The sequence below is a fragment of the Vitis riparia genome, chromosome 6 (genome assembly GCF_004353265.1).
Source record: "Vitis riparia cultivar Riparia Gloire de Montpellier isolate 1030 chromosome 6, EGFV_Vit.rip_1.0, whole genome shotgun sequence".
Classification (NCBI taxonomy): domain Eukaryota; kingdom Viridiplantae; phylum Streptophyta; class Magnoliopsida; order Vitales; family Vitaceae; genus Vitis; species Vitis riparia.
In genome coordinates, this window is record NC_048436.1 from 17,515,796 (window position 1) to 17,538,757 (window position 22,962).

At 33.2% G+C, this 22,962-nt stretch overlaps 2 protein-coding genes across 3 annotated transcripts; one reads left to right on the forward strand and one right to left on the reverse strand.

Moving 5' to 3' along the window:
- The first annotated feature begins 5,626 nt into the window (after positions 1-5,626).
- LOC117916050 (heat shock cognate 70 kDa protein 2) lies at positions 5,627-8,656 on the forward strand. Its single transcript, XM_034831858.1, has 2 exons — positions 5,627-5,924; positions 6,697-8,656. Exons 1-2 carry the CDS (start codon positions 5,711-5,713, stop codon positions 8,427-8,429), a joined length of 1,947 nt encoding a protein of 648 aa, XP_034687749.1. The 5' UTR covers positions 5,627-5,710; the 3' UTR covers positions 8,430-8,656.
- A 3,949-nt stretch (positions 8,657-12,605) lies between these two features.
- On the reverse strand, positions 12,606-21,045 carry LOC117915821. 2 transcript variants are annotated; one of them, XM_034831523.1, is made up of 4 exons: positions 20,934-21,045; positions 19,109-19,191; positions 13,348-13,534; positions 12,606-12,891 (listed from the first exon to the last, which is right to left on the reverse strand). In XM_034831523.1, exons 3-4 carry the CDS (start codon positions 13,516-13,518, stop codon positions 12,820-12,822), a joined length of 243 nt encoding a protein of 80 aa, XP_034687414.1. In that variant the 5' UTR covers positions 13,519-13,534; positions 19,109-19,191; positions 20,934-21,045; the 3' UTR covers positions 12,606-12,819. The 2 variants fall into 2 exon arrangements, with proteins under 2 accessions (XP_034687414.1, XP_034687415.1); XM_034831524.1 differs by lacking the exon at positions 20,934-21,045 and adding an exon at positions 20,806-20,907.
- Between the last annotated feature and the right edge of the window lie 1,917 nt (positions 21,046-22,962).

The following is a 22,962-nucleotide window of genomic DNA, read 5'->3' on the forward strand; positions in this document are numbered from 1 at the left end:
TAATTTCTTTTTAGAATTTGATAACAAAATAAATTGATATTTTGATATGACTACTTTGTAAGATCTTCTATTATTTCTAATTGAAAGAAAATCTTCTTAATTTTGATTATTGAGTGAAAATTCTAATTTAGAGGATTCATAAACATTATTCCTATTTTAAATTAATTTGAAATATCATGTTTGATATAGTCCAAAATTTAAATTTCCACTACCTTGGCAAAATCAATATTTCATATATTTAAACCAAGAGTGAATACCATCACTTGCAAAATTGGGAAAGCCCATTGTGGAAAGGCTACCCATGCATGAAAGGTAGTTTTCTATAGTAATGGAAAATGCCTCCACTATTAAAACTAAAAAAAAAAAAAAATGAAAAAAAAAAGTCATCAATTTAAGGGAAGTAAAGTTGTGGTTTAAACATCAACACTTTGTCATGTTAAACAAAAAATTGACAAACTATTTTCAAATTAAATAAGTTTTGAATTAATTGAAAGTAAGACATAATCTAATAAACCAACTAAATTTGTAAATTGAATAACTTTAACCCAATAGTAAGTTGATGACCTTAAAATTAGGTTATTTAGATTTATATTTTAGGATTAATTGATTAAAATGAATGAAAAGATTCCAAAATTTTAAAACTAATTTCTTATATTTTTTAATTTGACGAGTAACTCATTTTTGACATAAATACCCTTCAACATTTTTATTATTTGTATGTGTGTTTTAAAAAAAAGGGTTATCTTTGTAAGAAAAAGATGAATGTATTTTTGTTTGAAATAAGTATTTTTTAGGTTGAAAAAATGTGAAGGATAAGTTTTACAAAGTGGAAATGATTTCATCATTTTTAATCAGTTATCTCTATATTTTACTTATTCTTAAAAAAGTTTAGTGTTTAAATTATAATTAATTCGATTCTCTTGATCATTTTCACGAAGAATATGAATGATTTGAGTTTCTTTTTATTAGTTTATTAGGATATTTATGATTATTTTAATATGTTGAGTTCCAATGATTTTGAGAGTTATTAGCATGTGAATCCTTTTTGTTTTTTGTTTTTTAATTTTTGGGTGATTTTGTAAGTATTTTATGTTCAAAAACATGTTTTGAGCCTTCAAAGAAATGCTTGAGCGTTAAGGATGCTTGAGAGAAGCCTAAGAAGCAAAAAATCTATCATGTGTGGAGAAAGCTTAAGCACTCTAAAGTTGCTTCAAGCACTTATGTTTTTTTCTCAATATAAATGCATATTTTCACCCATATTTGGGTATATTGTTTTTTCTCATCTTATTTATTTATCTTTGTCATGTTTATGACAAAAAATGTGAGAAAGTTGTAATGATATCTAGTAATTTTGTTAGATGAATTAGATGTATTTATTATTTTTTCCCATTAAGATGGATTGTGATCATATTATATTTTTTATTTGTTTTCTTCCCACACATTACTTTTTATGTGTGCATTGTTTAAGTATGTGCATATTACAAGAAATTAATATCACTGCGTAAGAAGTGGTTTAAAATAGGATTGTGATTGAGTTTAACGAGGCTTTAAGATAACTATGGGGGGCCTCGATGTATCTTCATATTTTGTCACAGAATTGTCAAAGGGGGATGTTGTTAATGTATTTTATTTGGTTGATAATTTTGTTCATTTCTTACTAATTAGATGTGACTTGGGTCTTTTTTGTCTCAAGACAGCTTCAAACTTCATCGAATTCAAATTTTGGTTATTTAGAGTCGTAAAATTTAAGGTATATATATATATGATTGGAAAAGCTTTTGGAATGGCAAATATAAGAAATCAGGAAGAAAATACTTATATTTCCTAATTTCATTTCTACTATGTTTTTAATTCCAAAAATGATTTTTGATAAGTTTTAAATTATATTTATCTTTAAACTAGTATTTAATTTTAAAAAGAATTTTTTAAATGTTTTAGAATTAGGAAACTCTCCATAATTCCAAAAAGGGTTTTACAAGTATAAATATAGATATTTTGTTAAAACAAGTAAACTTTTATAAACCCTAAGAGAGCATAATCATTGATAAAAAACTTGATTCTCCCACTTTTGAATTTTTAAAATCTTTTTTGTAACTTTTGACTCAAACAAAAGTCCGAGATTTTATCATAAAACTTCGATGTGAGCTTCCAATGATCCACTAAGGAGTATAGGGGAGTGTTACATTGGAGACGAAAAAAAGTATCAGGACTAATGGTATCAAACCCTAAGGAGTATAAACATTTAATTATATAAAACAATGTATCATTTTTTCATAATTACTAGATTATTTTCTGGTTGGGAGCCCGTGGTTTTTTACACTTTGCAAGTTGTTAGGTGGTTTTACTTTTTCCACTTTAAACCATGTGTATTGTATCAAATCAATTTTATTTATATATTCATGAGATTTTTGTTCTTACTAAAGAATTAATATAAAGGGACAAACCTAAAGTAGTCGATAAAAATCTTAATTTGGAAATTAATTTCTAGACTACCTATTCACCTTGAATGGTTAGTTTTATTACATCAAGATCAAACATAAAATTTCTCTCACAATGTAAGTGTAAATCCTAAAAAAGACGAAAGTATAACTCATGAACACTTTTTCATTATAACAAATTAACAATACTAATAATGATAATGATATAATACTACGAAGAAGAAGAAGATAGTACCATAAACACGCTAATAGAAAGTGAAAAACCTACTAATAGAAAGTGAAGAACCTAGATTCAGGCATACCTTGATCATTAGTACTCTATTGATTCCCTCACGATGTAGTGAAAAAAAAGTCCTTGGTGATGAATGCTATAAGAGCATACATTCTATATCCACAACAAAAAAGGCTGGCTCAATATCTTGAGGAAGAAAGAGAGAAACAACTATTTGTGTTTGTATTTATGCACATTTGTATCTAGGGTTTTTTTTTTTTTTTTTTTTTTGTATTTTGAGTTAAAAGTAAAGATGAGCCCTTTGCTTTTATAAAACACTAAGAGGGATAGCCTTCTAGAATTATACCTATATGTTCAATCCTCGTCTCTAGTCAATTAAAATATTAACTAGAGAAAAAATAGGAATAAGGGAGAAAAATATGAAAAGCTTAGTGTTAGGAGCCTACCACTTTGGACAACTTTTATGACTCAAGCCCTATCATCTCCCCCTCACGTATAATGGGAAAAATATTTATAAACTCTTTTCTATTAATCCCTTTGCCACCTTGGTTCATAGTAGCTAATGAATCATGCAATTATTCGGAATATAAAGAAAATGAGAAATATTATATCAAATCTCATACAAACCTACATAGTTCATCCAAAAAATCTCAATATATCCTAAAATCATTTAGTCACATCTCAACAAACACCTTTGATCCATTTGGAAAAATGTTTTAGAATCATATCTGAACTAGTCATGCTCATGAACATATCACATCCTTAATTGTAATTAAGGATAAAAATATCAGTTTTTATGGGAATATTGGTGGTTGGACTTTACAAAAATATCAACACTATTGGATAGAAATTTGGATAAAAAAATATTGATGGGATATAAATTGATAACAACTCATAATAAATATATAAGTCTATAAATATAAGTCCTATTTGATGAGCCATTATGTTGAGTATCTATACTCATAGACTCAAAGTTGGCTTAAAAGGAGTCATCATCAAGTGGTGTCATTCTTTGTTGTCTCCTCCCTTTATACAACTTTCTTATAGCTCCAATGCCTAAACTTGCTTTTTCGATGGATCCTTTAACGTCAAAAGCTATTATTTTACTTCCATTGCATAGGATCTAATGACCTATGAAGATTTTCATGCTCTAACCTAGTCTTGAGGTAGGAAATAGAGAGATCTAGCATTTCCTATAAGTAGTGCCTTTTAAATACATTATGAAATTAATTATGCTTAATTTTGTTAACCTTGTTTATCCATTGCACATGATTGTACATCCATAAGACTTTCATTTTTCTTTGTTTGCATACTCTTACATTTCTTTGAACTTCATATCCAAGTATTTAATGGAGGTGGAGTAGCTATACCCATCCCAACAATTCATACATGATCAAAATAAGTAAGAATATTATAAACATAGTAGTAACTAATATTCATAGTGACAATATTAATACTTAAAAGTAATTGTGCAAGTATAAAGTTATACTAATTATCTATTTGTCGTGCATCAAAGATCAAAGGATGAAATGAGAGTCTATGGTCGGATTAGACATGAAGTAATGAGGGGTAATTTTGTTGCGACTTTTGGTTTCAAAATTAGGATGTTCAATATAAGGGACTAAATAGATCCCAATTTCTCCATCTACATCATACAATAAGTGAAACACTACTTTTAGGGACTTGAGATTCCTTAGGGATCACCATTGATACGAGCAAACAAAGTAGAAAAGGTAGAAAAAAAAAAGGATGTGTATGAGGATTCTCTAAAACATATAGGGAAGGAAATTGTTAAAACAACCCAATCATTGACCACTTGGTAAAATACCACCTCTTATAAAACAAATGAGTAACAATTAATAGTGCATTGTAAGTGTTATAATGGTAATTATTTCAAAATTTACAAAGTGATGTGCCTTACGAATGGTGACCTTCATGACATGACAAGTGATGTTTAACTCACTAATTCAAACTATTTTGAAAACACTTATTAATTACTCGCACAAAGTAGAAGCCATATGGATAAGCCAAACTTGTCAAAGAGCAATGTAGTAGACATCTATATTTTGCCGATATAAACTTCTCCACAACCTAATTTGATGAATTATCCTTTGAGTATTAAAACTAGAAGATCCCTTAACTTTAAAAAGTTCACAAGTAAAACCAACATGGTACAAATAAAGGGTTATTTCTTAGATTCTTAATGCATCTAGTACATGAAAAAATGCATGTGAAAATTAAAGATTAGATGGTACACCTAAAGTGTTAATAGTTTCCATTATCTCAAATGTTATTAATATATGATAGTGGATATATTTTAAAACTTAATACTTATTACTTAATAATTTAAGTTAACTTTAAATTAAATTATTTTTAAGTTTTTAATTTAAAATTCATTACTTATTTTTTACTTTAAGTATTAAGGTTGTTGGATAAAATTTACTCAAAATTTATTTTAAGTTATTGAATTGACATATTTATCCTTGTTGATTATAGTTAATGTTTATTATTAAATTTTTTAACTAATAATTATTTTCATAAAAAAATGAGTAATAAACGTAATGTTATAGTTATTAAATGTATTCTTATTAGAGAGGAAAAAAAGTTCATTATTTTTACTTCATATTTAAAATCATTTTAATTTTAAGTTGTAATTGAACGGAGACTCCATCGGTGATATAATATAAAAATAAAAAGCCCTAAAAATTTCATATATTAGGTAATTATTTCTTTTTCTTTTTTTTTCAAATGAGTTTAATATGAAAAAATGGAATTTATTTTCTAGAATGTACTATCCGAACCCATACGTGGTTTGCCGACCCGCTTTGAACACGATTCAAAATCAAACGGGAGGGAGGAACTTTCTAGAAACCCGGTGGGAAAATGCGATACAAACCCCGCTCTTCACTCAAACCCTATCTATTCTCCCTATAAATACCTCTTTTCCGATAGCCTTCCTCCTCCACTTCCAACAGCGCCCTCGTCTGTCTTCTCTCTCAAACCACTATTTGACCTTACGATCCAGATCTGAGAAGAAGTAATGGCCGGAAAGGGTGAAGGCCCAGCCATCGGAATCGATCTTGGAACCACCTACTCTTGCGTCGGAGTATGGCAACACGACCGTGTCGAGATTATCGCCAACGATCAGGGCAACAGGACTACTCCCTCTTACGTTGCTTTCACCGATACAGAACGTTTGATCGGCGATGCCGCCAAGAATCAGGTCGCTATGAACCCCATTAACACTGTTTTCGGTGAGTCATCTTTCTCTATACTTGTCAGATTTGTTATTATTTTCATCTTTGTTCAAGATTATAGTGAAATGGAGTGGTTGGCTTATTGCGTTTTGGGTTTATTGTGATTCATTAACATGAATGTTTACGGATCTGTCAATTTTTTTTTCGTAGTTCCATATCAGATCCGATCGGTGTGGATTAGGATGTTAGGGAGTCACCCTGAGCAGTTTCTATTTAGGTTTGTAGTTATAGGTCAGACGGGAACATGCAAGACTGAGTCTGGATGAACCCTAACATAGAATGCTTAGGAGTCTAAGCTATGTTTTTTGTTTTTGTTTCCAAACATGAAATTCTTGTTAAAGGTATTTTTATAATCAGGCTGCCCCCTCAAAAGATATGTCTTAAGTTTCAGTGGGGGCGCTTTTTTCCGTAGCACAGTGGTATTGAATCTTCAACATTCCTATACGGCAATCTAACTTATGGCCTTTCTTGGTTTCTTCATTATTGGATTTGGGTTTTGAGTTTGAATATATTTGTGTGATCTTCATGCCTATTTGAAGAGATCACAAGTAGGAGTTTAGTTTTGCTTGTCTGCTAATCTAGGTGACTGCAGGCTCGCATCCGTGTGAATGCAAGCTTATGGACAATCTTACAAATTCTTTGTTCTTTCCATCTGCTTAACTTATAAGGTCTTCAGTCATAATTAAATCATTCAAATTCTGTTTTTGCAATTTAATATTTTTTGAAGTAAAAATGTTTTTGTGTCTAACATTATGCTTTCTGATGTCAGATGCAAAGCGTCTAATCGGTAGGAGATTCAGTGACTCCTCTGTTCAGAGTGATATCAAGTTGTGGCCTTTTAAGGTCATCCCTGGACCTGGGGACAAGCCCATGATCGTGGTCGTCTACAAGGGCGAAGAAAAGCAGTTTGCTGCTGAGGAAATCTCTTCAATGGTTCTCATCAAGATGCGTGAAATTGCAGAAGCTTACCTTGGATCGGCTGTGAAGAATGCAGTTGTCACTGTCCCGGCATACTTCAATGATTCTCAGAGACAAGCTACAAAAGATGCCGGTGTCATTGCTGGTCTCAACGTCATGCGTATAATAAACGAGCCAACAGCTGCTGCTATCGCCTATGGTCTTGACAAGAAAGCAACTAGCGTTGGTGAGAAGAATGTGCTTATCTTTGATCTTGGTGGTGGCACTTTTGATGTCTCCCTCCTCACCATTGAAGAGGGTATTTTTGAGGTTAAAGCAACCGCCGGAGATACCCATCTTGGAGGTGAGGACTTTGACAACAGGATGGTGAACCATTTCGTTCAGGAGTTCAAAAGGAAGCACAAGAAGGACATTAGTGGCAACCCCAGAGCTCTGAGGAGATTGAGAACATCATGTGAAAGGGCTAAGAGGACTCTCTCATCCACTGCTCAGACTACCATTGAAATTGATTCTCTCTATGAGGGTATTGACTTCTACTCCACTATAACCCGGGCCAGATTTGAAGAACTCAACATGGATCTCTTTAGAAAGTGTATGGAGCCTGTGGAGAAATGTTTGAGAGATGCTAAAATGGACAAGAGCACTGTTCATGATGTTGTTCTTGTTGGTGGATCCACTAGAATTCCCAAGGTACAGCAGCTATTGCAAGATTTCTTCAATGGGAAGGAGCTCTGCAAGAGTATCAACCCTGATGAAGCTGTTGCCTATGGTGCTGCTGTACAAGCTGCCATTTTGAGTGGTGAGGGCAATGAGAAGGTTCAAGACTTGCTGCTGTTGGATGTCACCCCTCTCTCTCTTGGGTTGGAAACAGCTGGAGGAGTCATGACTGTTTTAATTCCAAGAAACACCACCATTCCAACCAAGAAGGAACAAGTGTTCTCCACATACTCAGATAACCAACCTGGTGTGTTGATTCAGGTGTACGAGGGTGAGAGAACAAGGACCAGAGACAATAATTTGTTGGGAAAATTTGAGCTCTCTGGCATCCCTCCAGCACCTAGGGGTGTGCCTCAGATCACTGTTTGCTTTGATATTGATGCAAATGGTATTTTGAATGTCTCCGCTGAGGACAAGACCACAGGGCAGAAAAATAAGATTACAATTACCAATGACAAGGGCAGGCTGTCCAAGGAAGAAATTGAGAAGATGGTCCAGGAAGCAGAGAAGTACAAGTCTGAGGATGAGGAACACAAGAAGAAAGTGGAGGCTAAGAATGCCTTGGAGAACTATGCTTACAACATGAGGAACACTATCAAGGATGAAAAGATTGGTGCCAAGCTCACTCCAGCTGACAAGAAGAAGATTGAGGATGCAATTGACCAGGCCATTCAGTGGCTTGACAGCAACCAGTTGGCTGAAGCTGATGAGTTTGAAGATAAGATGAAGGAGCTTGAAAGCATCTGCAACCCCATCATTGCGAAGATGTACCAGGGTGCAGGTCCTGACATGGGTGGCCCCATGGAAGATGATGTTCCTCCAGCCAGTGGAAGTGGTGCTGGCCCCAAGATTGAGGAGGTGGATTAAGCAAGGAAATTGGTTTCTCTTGCTTAGTTTATATTTGGTTTTTAAGTACTTTTTTGTGGTCGGATGGTAAAAACTTTGGGTTGGCTTCTTGTCTCTCTGCCATGGATTTTGGATTTTGAATTTCGTGGCTTAGGTTAAATTATGGATGATTCCCCTTTATATTGTCTTTAGAATCATTATTAATATGAGCAAATGAATCAATACTTTTTTGCTCAAATATTCCAAAATTATATTGTGTTGGCTCCCAACCTTGGTCTTATAATATTTCCTCAATTTGTTTTGAGGAACTGTCTTCGCCGCAGGAAGCAATGGGAGTAAAATTCCTCAGGAGCAATCCGTCTAAAGATGCGGTTACCGACTCTAAGCGTCCCATTGCTTCCATCTTACGTCTTGAAGGGGGGCACATATCCCAACAAAAGGTCTGAATATGGTCTAACAGGTATCTCAGTAGATCAAATTCAAACAAAACTATTCAGAGCTATACCGACTCGGATGCCCAAGAATCCTGACTCCATGGTTGATGCGCGAATAAGATGATGGCAAAATGGAATGGCATTAAATGGGTTAATGTTGTGTAGTGCACGTCATAATATATACGTATATTATCATCTCAAATGTATAGGATTGCTCTTACATGACCATTTAACCTGTCATAATCGACATCATTGCATATGAATATTCTGTCAAAAAATCGAAAGCTTCCAGGCATTATTCCGTTAGGTTATGTTTGGTTCCGGAAAATACTAAGGAAAGAAAAAAAATACAAAGGAAAATGATTTTTTTATGTTTGGTTATCCTATGAAAAACATCAAAGAAAATCAAATATGATTAAAATTAATTAAAAACTTATGTATTTTTAAATTATTTAATCTTTATATTGATGAGTTAAAATAAACAAAATGAGTTTGAAGTAACAAAAAAAATAATTTATTAACTTTTAATCTATTTTTTTATTTTCCTTCACTTTTTCTTTTCTTCTGCTTTTCCTTTATATTTTCTTTCCCTTGCATTTTCCTTCAAATTTTTTGGGAACCAAACATAGCCTTAGGGAATATTTCTAGAGAGAAAATGCCACTTGGAGAGAAAATCCGAGGAGACAAAAAAAAAAGGCATGCACACAGCTTTCACATTCCCTTTTGTATCTCAATTCCAGGCATTATTCCGTTAGGGAAATATTTCCGGAGAGAAAATGCCACTTGGAGAGGAAATCCGAGGAGACAAAAAAAAAAGGGGGCATGCACACAGCTTTCTCATTCTCTTTTGTATCTCAATTCCAGGCATTATTCCGTTAGGGAATATTTCCGGAGAGAAAATGCCTCTTGGAGAGGAAATCCGAGGGATAAAAAAGGCTTACACACACAGCTTTCTCATTCCCTTTTGTATCTCAAAAGTCAAAACCAATTCTAATTTTTCTACCGAGCCACAACTTCGCGAGTTTACAGGGAGGCTCCTCTAGAACAGTCGTTAAGTGTATTTTTACGTTGGTGTTGCCATGTGTAAGTTTGTAACTCAAATTTTATTATTTTACTTAAATCTCATTCAATTTACACATATTTCACTATTTTATTTAAATCTCTGCTTCCAAAGTAGTACATTGATGACACTTAATTGAGATAACCTTGAATGATCAAAGTGTATATAAAAATCAAAATATAAAAAAATACAAAAATATCAGTAATTGGATTTTATAAATATATCGAAAAGTATCGAATCAAATTTGGAAACCAATATCTATGGATGGAATTGATCAAAACTCATTAAAACATTGAAAAAAAAAAAACTCCAAAAAATGATAAAACAAATAATACTACATATATTAAAATTGATTTATTGAATAAAACTTCACAGAGACCCTATGAAATTAAAATCATAATAACTACAATAAATACTTTTACAAAAAATTGTGAACAATGGATGGGCACTTGATAGCCGTTGAGGGAAAGCTAAGGCTTGTAGAGGGACTTTTCTCAATAGTACGGTAATTTTAAAAAGTTATGCTTAAATTATTGTAGTAGAAGAAGTTATTATAAATATATGGTAGTTTTTGCCACCTAGGAGAGAGGAGATAGGAGAGAGGAGAGAGGGTGAACGGATAATTTTTTTTTAAAATCAAAATCATCTTTTCAAATTTCAAAAGACGATTTAAAAAAAATTTCAAAAAGAGAAATCATCTCTTCAAAAGATGAGTTCCATGAAAAAAAAAAATATATATATATATATATATTTTAAAAAATTCCCAAATTATAAAAAAATAAAAAATAAAAAAATTCCTCAAGGGAAAGAGACGAGTTCCCATGAAAATATATATATATATATATATATATATAAAAAATCTCAAATTAAAAAAAAAAAAATTCCCCAAGGGAGAGACGAGTTCCCATGAAATATATATATATATTTTAAAAAAATTCCCAAAAAAAAAAAAATCCTCAACGAAACTCGTCTTTTTTTTTTTTTGGGAATTTTTTTTTTAAAAAAAGTAGACGAGTTCCCTTGAGGAATTTTTTTTTTTAATAATTTGGGAATTTTTTTTTAAATATATATATATATATATATATATATATATATATATATATATATATATATATTTTCATGGAACTCGTCTCGTCTCTTGACGAGTTCCCTTGAGGAATTAATTTTTTTTTTTTTTTTTTTTTTTTTTTATAATTTGAGAATTTTTTTTCCATGGGAACTCGTCTCTTGAAGAGACGAGTTCCCTTGAGGAATTGTTTTTTTTTTTTTTTAATAATTTGGAAAATTTTTTTAAATATATATATATATATATATTTTCATGGAACTCGTCTCTTAAAAAGACGAGTTCCCTTGAGGATTTTTTTTTTTTTTTTTTTTTTTTTTTTAATTTGGGAATTTTTTTTTCATGGAAACTTGTCTCTTCAAGAGACGCTCGTCCCTCGAGGAATTGTTTTTTTTTTTTTTTTAAATAATTTGGGAATTGTTTTAAATATATATATATATATATATATATATTTTTCATGGAACTCGTCTCTTGAGGAATTTTTTTTTTTTTTTTTTTTTTATAAATGGGGAATTTTTAAAAAATTTTTTTTCATGGAACTCGTCTCTTGAAGAGACGATTTCCCTTTTGAAATTTTTTTAAAATCGTCTTTTGAAAAAACGATTTCGTCTTTTGAAATTTGAAAAGATGATTTTGGTTTTAAAAAAAATTTATCCGTTCACCCTCTCTCCTCTTTTCCAGGTGGCAAAAACTACCATATATTTGTAATTATTTCTTCTACTACAATAATTTAAGCATAACTTTTTTAAATTACTGTACTATTGAGAAAAGTTTGCTTGTAGAGTGGGCACTTGGTAGCAATTGAGTGAAAGCTAAGGCTTGTAGAATGGGCACTTTGACAGCACTTAAGCAAATGTCTAGGGCTTTGTGAAACTGCAGGATAAAGTGGCAGCTGAAAAAGTGTGAGCTGGGTTTCCAAAACGCACCACCTAAGGGAATGCTTGCTTAGCACTACTTCTTATACGTAATAAATCTAAAATTATGATAAACCTAGAAAAAAATCTAAACTAAGAATAGGAATTTTTGACGAAGGTGTCGAGGATCATTATTATTTCGACACAAGAAAGGGATGTGGAAAATTCCTTTCTTGTGTGGAAGACTAGGAAGACGAATAACCCTTCCTAGAATCATTTGTTTCCCTCATTTCATTTATCCTTTGCTTTATATTCTACGCTTACTTATGTCTAGTATCTAGTCGAATTGGATTCTATTATTCTAATAGAAAACTATTAATGCATTCTATGACATTGACATTTAAATCTAGCTTTGAGAAATTACCAAGATAGGGTTGAGTCTACAAAATCTAACAGTTTTTGCAAACTACTGGTTGGTTTTTGAATTATATCATATTGTAGGGGTATATGTAGGGGTATAGAGAGTATTGTAACATTTTGATAAGATATAAGCTTGGTGTCTTGTATTTTTGAGATTAATAGAAGCTAGGATAAAGCTTTCTTGTACGCATTTGTGTAGCCGTTTCTGTTGTGTTGCTCGTGGGTTACGTGCATGTGGGCTGGCTAAGAGTCCTTGGGCCATCCCAAGGAAAAAACAAATATATTTGTGAGTGTATTCTTGTGACACCAAATGACTTGTAGCAAAGGAATGATGAGTAGGTATGAACCATATCAAGCCTCAAAGAATAAATAAATTTTCTCGGACCTTGATTCTCTACTTAAATCCATTAAGAAAACCCGAGTCTGGTTCACATATTATTGTAAAACTGCCCCTGCAAAAGGTATTACCAGGCTACTTCATTCAATCTATTTGAAAATGTTTAAAATATTCCATCAGGAATAAACATAAATTAATCAAATTGGTGAATGGTACATTGACATTCTAATCATAAAACCAGAACTACTTGCTCCCACGATTAAGCCTCTGCAGGTGATAATTAATGCTTCCCCAACCTCGTTTATTTTTGCCAGTCTGCAACAAAATAACATTTAGGTTCAGATTACATTCATAGCAATACAAATAGTAATAGAACAATTTTTCAAAAGAATGATCAAATAATGCACATGTGAGGTAAATATGCTGAAGATAACTAGTCCTTGAGAATGAAAGGCTACCCAAGATCAGAAATAGCTGGTTTTTCAGTAGAGCATATTAAGTCCAACAACGGAATGCAGAGCACTCCAGTGATTACAGTGGTCATCTTGTAATGACCAGGAATGCTCTCACAACCGCAATTCCTGGCTAAGGAATGGGATAAGAGTTTGACATTCCCTAAAGAATCAAATTAATCCTTCACCTTTCTATATTATCCCTTTTTTTATAGGTAAATTTTAGTCATTGTATCAGGTACAGGATTTATTTTATCCATACTTATGAGCTAATTAGCCTAGAGTTATAGAATCTAAAATAATAAAGCAATTCCATCACCTGAGCATCCATGCAGGCATTCAAAAGGTCCTTGTGTCTGACACACTTGTCATCATTGTTTTGGTTAAGAGCCAGGCAATTAAGAAATGTGATCATCTCCTTCATACAAGGTTTCTGGAGGGTGCCAAATTTTTTAGGATTTATGTAAAGCCCACCAGCTTTCCGGCCCATTCTTCTCAAGTTTGAACTACACATGTCCAAGCACGACATTGTTAGACTTGATTTTTGTTGAGAAACATCAGAAACACAGTGAAATAATCAACATTTTTAAACATCATGAAAATAATTTCTTTTAAAAAAATACAAATGTAGACTCTGCATGAAAAAGAAAACAAGTCAGAAAGAACTCCCAAGTTCTTTCCTATAGGTTTGAATTACTGCCCATTTTCAATCAAAGAATAAACAGACAGGCACACTTATGTTGATTCTAAGATAACAAAAAACCTAAAATAAGAAATTTCTGATTCTTTCAGAAAGGTTATGGGATAACCATTTGGTAAAAGGGTGGGAATGTTATCAGTTCAGGGGGTTGTACAGCTTTATTTTGGTAATGTTGCAGCCCGAAAGGGCTGTGCTGCTGTGCATTGGATCAAATCAACTACTGGGATGGCAAAGAGAGGGACTATCTTTGGAAGAAAGGGACACTAGAAGATTGGTAGTATAAGAGTTTAATTATTGGGCTCGGAGGCAAAAGTCCCGGGAGGCAGGGCAGAAGGAAAGGGACAAAAATATAATTTTTTTTCACAAAATAGCTAATGCTAGGCACAGAAGATATCTTATTAGGAGAATCAGAATAAATGGAGAATGGGTAACAGAGGAGTTGGAGATTCCAACAAAGATTGTAAACTAATTCAAGCTGCTACTGTCAGAACTGGTCATGTAAACTAGAGTTTTCTTTTGGAAGTGATGTGAAAGATGGGATGTGGTCAAAAATGGATTGAGTGGATCCAGCCGTGCATTTCAACAGCAAGATTTTCAGTTTTGGTTAATGGGGTTCCTCAAGGCCTTTTCCAACAAGAGGGTTCCTCAAGGCTTTCTATTGGTCATGGAGGCTTTTAGCTTTCTCTTGAGAAGGGCGATCGAGTGTGGTTTTATCTTAGGTTTTGGGGCAAGAGAAGGAGGTAGAGGAGTAGAGATTTCTTACCTCCTGTTCACATATGATACACTTCTTTTTTCTGATCCTTGTCCAGACCAGCTTACATACATGGCTTGGGTTTTGCTTTGGTTTGAGGCTTCCTCTAGGCTAAAGATTAACTTGAACAAGAGTGAGCATATTCCAATAGGGAACATCCCTAATGTAGAGGAGCTAGCATCAGCCTTGGGTGGTGGAGTAGGAAAACTTCCCACCACCTATTTGGGCCTACCCATCGTTGCTCCCTTTAAGGCTAAAGCTATTTGGGATGTGGTGGAGGAGAGGTTCTTTAAAAGATTGACCCTTTGGAAAAGGCATTACTTTTCAAAAGGAGGAAAAATCACATTGTTGAAGAGTACTTTTCGTTATTCCTAAATTGGAGGCTAAGAGATTAGAGAAAATCCAAAAGGATTTCCTTTGGCGAGGAGGGGCTCTTGAGAAAAACACCTCATCTAGCAAATTGGTCAACGATTTGCAAAGATAAAAAGAAAGGGGGTCTCGATATCAAGGATTTTTCTACTATCAATAAAGCTCTTTTGGGTAAATGGTGTTGGAGATTTACCTTCGAAAGGGATATGCTTTGGAAAAAGCTTATAGATGGAAAGTTTGAAGAAGAACCAAGAGAGTGGTGCTCTCAAGCATGGTTTGAAATGTCGCGAAATTTTGGCGAAATATCGCCGATATTTGGCTGACACGATATTTCACATCGAGAATTGGTTGACGGATTTTTCGCCAGTTTTTTCGACAATATCACCAATGTTTCGGTATTTTGGCCGATTTTTTAGGAAATTTCCCGATTTATCGATTGGTCAAGGCGCGGTAAAGCCCTTCAACCCACTGGTCAACACATGCACAGTCAAGCCCCTTCACATTTTTTTGCCTGTCGTTGCAACCGAGGAGAATCAAACTCAAGCCAAAGTGCTAGGGTTGAAAGTTGGCCACCACTAGGCCAAGCTTCCTTTTGTTAATATATGTTCAATTTAAATATGTTAAAGTTCACTATTTTAAAAAAAAAAATTCTAATTATTTTATTTTATATTTAATTGATTAATAAAAGTATAAAAACTAACATTATAATTTTCTTAACAAGTCTTTTTTAAATCATTTATATAATAATTAAATATAAAAAATATAAATATTAAAAAATCATATATGCATCATCATTTATTTTACATTATTAAATGCATTTGAATTAAATAAATTATAGTTTTAATATTAAATGTATCATCAATCATTTATCTCATTAATCCTATTTTAAAAAATTACTATCACTTCACTTTTACATTTTTTATATTTATCCTTTTAATTTTTTTATTTTAAATATTAAAAGTATAAATTTATTAAAAAAATACTAAAATAAAATAATAATAATAATAATAATAATAATAATATTATTATTATTATTATTATTATCTAATATTTTATGATAAGATAAATAATAATTTATATATTAAGATCCATATATCCTTACTAACCGATATTTTTCTCCTTAATCATACTTATGTCAATTACACTTACAAAATAACTTTAACATATGTATTTTTACTTATTTTATTATTTTTTGGAATTTTTCCAAATATTTCCTTGAATTTTGAATAATTTTCGCTTTACCGATATTTCTCTGATATTTTAGATATGCCCATAAAATCCAATTACTAATATATCCGTGTTTACTGATATTTCAAACCATGCTCTCGAGTAGGGAAAGAAGGTTATGGTGTTAGCTTGTGGAAGTTGATTAGAAAAGGATGGCAAATTTTTAGAGCCAATACAAGATTTGAGGTAGGCAATGGGAGAAAAATCAAACTCTAGCATGATGTGTGGCATGATGACATATCCTTAAAAGGATTTTTTTCCAACCATGATGTGTGGCATGATGATATACCCTTATAAAGGATTCTTTTCCATCATTATTTACCATTGCAACTTCTAAGGAGGTATGGGTGGAAGATGTTTGAGAGGTTGAAGGCGGGATGATCACTTGAAACCCATATTCTCAAGGAATTTTCATGATTGGGGGATGGATGTTGTTGAAAATTTATTCTAAAGCTTTATGAGTTTGGTAGAAATAGGGGAGAGAAAGATAAAATGTTTTGGAAAGCTAACAAAAAGGGGGTATTCTCAGCAAGTCTTTCAGTGATGCGTTGGAAGCATAGGATGAAGTGCCTTTCCCCTAAAAAATAGTACGAGGATCTTGAACTCCTACTAAAGTGAGATTTTTTTGCTTGGAAAATGACTTGAAGAAGGATCCTAACTATGGACATCGAAAGGAAATGATGAGTTTTGGCGGGTTATTGTTGTATGTGCAAAAATGTAGACGAATTGGTAGATCATCTTCTTATCCATTGTGGGATAGTGAGAGAGTTATGACACGTTCTCTTCCCTTTTTTTGGCATCTCGTGGTCGTGGGTACCATTTTCAATGAAGGACTTGTTAATGGTTTGGTATGGAAGCTTTGTGGGCAAGAAGAGAAGAAAGGTTTGGAGAACAATTCCTCTTAGCCTATTTTGGACAATTTGGAAGGAATGAAACTAGGGAACCTTTGAAGGGGATCAAAGCACCATCCAATCTCTCAAAGACCCCCTCATTACTAATCTATACATGTGGTCTCAAGGGTATCTTCTAGTTGACAGTCAAACAAGTCCACGTTCTTTGTTATATCTTATAGAATGGTTGTGCTTCAAGTCTTGAAGTAGGATTATAGCTACCATAGTTGGTTTATTTTGTTTCTTACATCTATACTTCCAGTATACTATGTTCGCCACTTTAGTTTGGCACTCTTCTTATATATTGCCTATCAAAAAACCTAATAATAATTATAACTCTGGACTTGGGTCAAATGCATTTGAAGTCAAACCTAAGCCCATAAAATAGAAACAAAGTCAAGCAAGTGAATTCACCATTTGCCTAATCTAGCTTCACAAGTACAGTTTTTTTAATTGGAATATGAAAAGGAAAAATATCATCTTCATCAAACTCAATCCAAATCTAAATTAGATAGGATAGATAGCATCAGCTAATCAAGTGCCTTTACTTCACTAGCTTATAGAGATGTCGAGTGTGTGAAAGTGGTGTGGTAACTAAATACACCACAAGACCTTTCCTAAGACAGCGCCCAGGAAATATTTAGGGCCTCTAGTCTTCACCTTGTATATTAAATTGGCCAATGGGATAATAAATCATTGAAATTGCATTCTACATGCATATCATATCAATCACTCTTTAACTAAATAATTCCTTATGCCATAAAGACAATATTTGGAGAAAGCATCCTATAAAAAAAAATAAAAAAGAAAGAATTAATAATCCATGCACAAAAACAATGAAAAAAAAATAAACATCAAAGGACTAATGGCATTTTCAGGTCGATACCTAGGGACAAAGGCGGCAAATTTTTCTTGTATATGTACATGTATGCATAGAACCAATAAAATGTAGATATGCATGTATTTGTTTTGAGTCATGTTTATGTTTGTTTTTATTTGTGACTGTGTTGATGCGTCAAAAGCATACAATACATAGAAAGGTACCGACATATTCAAATATGATCCAAAAACAAAAATAAGGTGCAACAATCACCTATCTATAATGCCATTCAAAATCTGTCACCTACACTTGAGTAAAAAAAAAAGACAAAGTTCTAAAAGCAGAGAACTCCATTTAGGTTAGCAATTTTGACCCATAATCCAAGCCTTCTTTGCAATTATAATGAAACAAACATTAAGTTGTTCTTCATTATAACCTAGATCTCCTTTCTTTCTCCCTTGCCCTCCATTTGAATACTGAGAAAAATGATGGAAATAAAACTCTGAATCTTATGTTTCACATTGCTTTGGCATAAAAAAAATGGAGAACTCGCTACAATGTTAGTCTCTGTTGGGTGAGAACCCAAGATTAAAAATTTCTCCTCCTATCTCTTTCCTATTCTCAGCAACCGAGCAGAGCTATAGCTTTCTCAGATTCAAAATGAATAAAAATCCAAGAAACAAAAAACCTAGTTTCATTTATCCATACCATATATAAAAGGACGAAGAGTTTGTAGTTTTTTTCTTCCCAAGATACCCCAAATTTCACATCTTTATTATTTAACTATAACAACCATGACAAATTCACCTCAAAGATCATAACAAATTCAACCTGATTATTATCTATCCACTATAACTTATAAAATTAAATTCATTTTACTTATTTTACACTTTAAAGTTCTCTCTTTTCTATTTTTAAGATAAGAGCGTCTTTTTTTTTTTCTTTTTTTCTTTTTTTCCGGTTGCTCTTCCTTTTCTTCCAAATGCTTCCAGTTTGGCAGCATGGTGGGCACCATTTATGTTTTCATGGTAAAATTAGTCAATGTTTATTCAAGCCAAATCTTTCTTTATATATGTTAGAAGTCTACCCCATTAAATTGTTAAAAAATAGACCCAAGTCAACCCCATTAGATTGGTTAAAGTAAAAAGATAAATCATCCAAAGCATAGACATTCTATTGTCCAACTAAAAAAATAAAATATAACAGCATTTACAGGTGGTAAGACATTCGATTCCAGGTTTATTTCTAAATATGCAATCATTGAACAGCAAGGCAAAATGAATTAATTGGCTAGATGAACGTTTCGCAAAACTTGATACTCACATCACTTAGGGCAGGTTGAGGAGCTTGCTTGGATGTTTCAAAGGAGTCCAATATAAGCCTCACAACAGCTGGATGGAAGAAACCTGAAATTTTCAAATTCAAGAACAGGTAAGATAAAATTTTCTCCATCATAAAAAAAATAAATTATATACTAATATAAGATTAATTTTAGAAACTTTCTAAGAATTTTCCCTTTTTTTAAGCTAAATGCATAAGAAATTGTGACGAATGTTTGCCCTCAAAAGAAATTCCACTTTACAAATAATGGATGTCCAAAACAACAGCCTTCTTTGATTATTGTGAATGAAGAACTGAAACCTACTTGCAAATTGAAGATCAACTCTGGATTAACTCAAAAGGAAGGGTTGGAAAATTCTAAACAAATGTTACATGAGCAAAGAAGAAGAAAAAACAGTTGAACATATCCTCCTCCAAGGTTCGAAAGCAGTCATTTTGTGGCAGCTGATTTATGCTCTTTTTGGTGTTCAAAGGGTGATGCATTCTTTAGTTAAATGTGCCTTTTGAGCTTGCATGGGACCTTTGTCGAAGAGAAGAGAAAAAAGGCTTGGAAAGTTGCTCCATTACGCTTGTTATAGACCATTTCAAGAGAGAGAAACAGGAAAGCTTTTGAAAATTGTGAAAAAATGGGTCAAGCAATTAAACATTCACTTTTGTAAATGTTGTTGGAACGGTTTAGAGTATCCATAGGGGAATGTTCCTTATCCATGTTGGACTTTATGGATTGGTTAGGCTCTAAGAAGGGCATGATTGCTGTTTTTTTCTATTTTCTCATGCCTTTTTTGGCCTTTTGGCTTCCTTGTATACATCACGTATACTTTCCAACTTTTGTGGTCACTACTAATACAATCATTATTACTTCCAAAAAAGATTGAACCAATTATATCAGTCATTCCAGATGACACCTGCAAATTCCTCTCTTTCTCAAACCCCTTTCCAGGATAGTCAATTTGTTCCAATACTTCCTCATCCAAGTGAGAAATTCTCCAAGGTTATCTGATAATTAAAAAGGGCTTTAGCATCATGAGGAAAATGGTTCCTCAGTAGTCAATTGGTACTTTCCATGTGGTCCAAAATGGAACCTCAGAATTCAAAATTTTCAACAATAGCATTGACAGGTTAAAAGCATTCCAAGAAAAACCCTAGCCCTCTGTTTGGCATCCAAGAAAATAGAGCAATAATAGAAAACAACATTTTCATTCCTATGTTATTTCTAATCTTCTGCTTCCAAAAATGAAAACAGAAAAGAGAAAAAGCCCCTCAGCAGTATGAATTTTAAGTAAAGTGAATTTTTTTTATGTATTCCTGAATCATCAATGATGAACATTTTTACACAAAAAAACATTCCCAAATAGCAAAGACCATCAAGCTAACAAAAATTTCAGTCTGAACTATAATCCAAACGGACATTAGTTCCACCTATTCAAAGAGAAACTCTAAAATCCAAAACTTCCAGCAATAGCATTCCTAAGTTAGCACTCACAATGAGATCCGACCCTCGTTTGGATCACCAAGGAAATAAATAAAAATAAAATAAAACCACATTTTGATGACAACGTTATCACGCACTCTCTTTGCTGCCAAAAATCCAAGCAATCAAACAAAAAGTAAAGATAAAACATCAACTAAGCCAATGAGTCATGAGTTTAGATAAAGTGTAATTTTCTCCATTCACGAACCCTAGATGGTGGATGATTCAATTTTCTCAGCATCCAAACCATTGCGTCTCATTTCTTCCCACCGTCCAAACGATTGTATCTAATGTACAATTCGATTGAATGATTGGAAACAGAGATTGGAACAGTACCTTCAACTCGGAGATCGACCGAAACGCAACGTTTGGAGAACGAACGATGAATGCCTGTGTTAAAAATTGGGGCTGGGTTGCAAGGAACCCTAAAGTGGTCTGGAACGTGAGTTCAGTCAGTGATGGTGATAGTGGGCTCAAGCCTGGGCCGGCCCAATTTCAGAATTGGTGGGTAGAAATGAGGTTGGATCTCTAAAGAACACTTGGGTCGGTGAATTAGAAATTTGGAGGATGTGTGGGCTTTACACAGCCTATATTCTGATGATGTCAAATGACAAAGAATGATTTATATAATTTAAAAAAAAAAAACCCTTGAAATTGCATTTATTCCCTTTCTTGTTGTTTTCCCTCTCACCAAACACAAACTTAAAATTGATAAAAGCTATTCTTATAAATAAATAAAAAACCAAATAAGGATATGTTACCGACCATGTAAATATTATATACTTTGAGTTCAAAAGATTCCTCATAATTTTAAAACGCAGTTAAGTGGGGACCCATACATATAGTCTTAAAAACCTATTTTTTATTTGATAACACACGTGTATACATATCATATATAAATACAATATTCTTATCGTGTCCTATAAGATTAGTGAGTCAAATAGACAAACGCTATTCATAAGATCAAACAAACACTCATGAGTCAATGATCGAATCTTATACCATTTATAACGATTTGCTTTCAATCCTATAAATATTATCTTACATCGCAAGTATCCTCACGATTTCAAGACGTGTCTACCGGTTTAAGAGGTTGATGGGAGACATCACAAAGGGAGCGCTTCAAGTTTCCAAGAGTTGTGTCCCGGGTTAATTGACTAAGAATAGATTTCAAAATTACCCTCAAGATGGACAAAGATTCTTCAACTAATGCTATCGTATAAAAAGAAAAGAACGATAAATAACAACGTCGCTCACACGTTGCACGCTGTTATGACCAGTACTTGAGAATTGAGAGCGGCTGGGTGTGGAAAAAAGGGCCAGTGACAGCAACCATGATGGTGGGTGGGTGAAAACTGAAAAATAAAAAATCCATCCAAGTCAAAAATCAACTCCTTGTAGGATTTGGCAATTTCAAAAGGAGAGAGCGGGTGGGAAACAAGATAGCTCCATTCATTTGCCTTACAAGTTGGGTAACCTCAAGTCCACTTATGCCTAGTTTTTCATCATTATTTCCAGGGATGAAAGGTGGGGTTTCACATTTCACAGCACATCCCAATTCCCTTCTTCTCCCTCACACCGTTACAATACAAACAAAAATTAATATTTGATGTTGTATTTTCCTTGATCAAATCTACTTTAGATTGACTACATCACCTTGACGTGGTTGATTCTGGGTTTGATTCAATTTTGGCGTCATTCATGTTTGAGCGAGTCCATTTGAGTAATATAAGGTTTCAAAACAAATACATTGAATTGTCTCTCCATATGTAATATCTTAAAATTAGAAAATATTTGAAATATGGAATATTAATTGGGAATTGGTAAGTCAAGGCTATCTTCCCATCAAACGAAACTCTAATATCCCATTAAATTATGAGTTCTCCTAAGAGCTTAAAAGAAAATTTTCAGAAAATTGATAATTTAACATCAAATTGGTAAATACTTGGCATCAAGTTGATAATTCCAATTATGAGCTGGTCCACAGCATCCTTGGGTTGAAGTCGAGCTACTTCTGAAGGACAATTCTTCGGGCCCAAAGCAAGGGAATCTAGTTTGTGATTTTTCACCTAACTTTTATCCTACCAAAAGGAATATAGAACAAGGCAGATGGTTTTAAACTCACAATAGCATATCTCGCGATGCTGAATCCACATTCCTGTGGGATTCACCCCTTCACTGATTGCTAGCCACATGAAACTTAGCGGTACACGCACCATCATTTGTGGCAGTCACCACCCCCACACAAAAATAAATAAGTAACGATACATGGATTGTGAATTGTCACTCAGCTTGTTGATTTTATGTGAAGCCAAAAATTAGCCTGGAAGCAAGCAAAAATATCTCACAGGTTGTCAATACAACA

Excerpts from the sequence above, each read along its gene's own strand:
- LOC117916050 (XM_034831858.1), top strand. The coding sequence starts at position 5,711 with ATGGCCGGAAAGGGTGAAGGCCCAGCCATCGGAATCGATCTTGGAACC. Across the intron at positions 5,925-6,696 it reads CCCCATTAACACTGTTTTCG|ATGCAAAGCGTCTAATCGGT; the intron begins GTGAGTCATCTT and ends TTCTGATGTCAG.
- LOC117915821 (XM_034831523.1), bottom strand. The coding sequence starts at position 13,518 with ATGGGCCGGAAAGCTGGTGGGCTTTACATAAATCCTAAAAAATTTGGC. Across the intron at positions 12,892-13,347 it reads ATGCCTGCATGGATGCTCAG|ACTGGCAAAAATAAACGAGG; the intron begins GTGATGGAATTG and ends ATTTTGTTGCAG.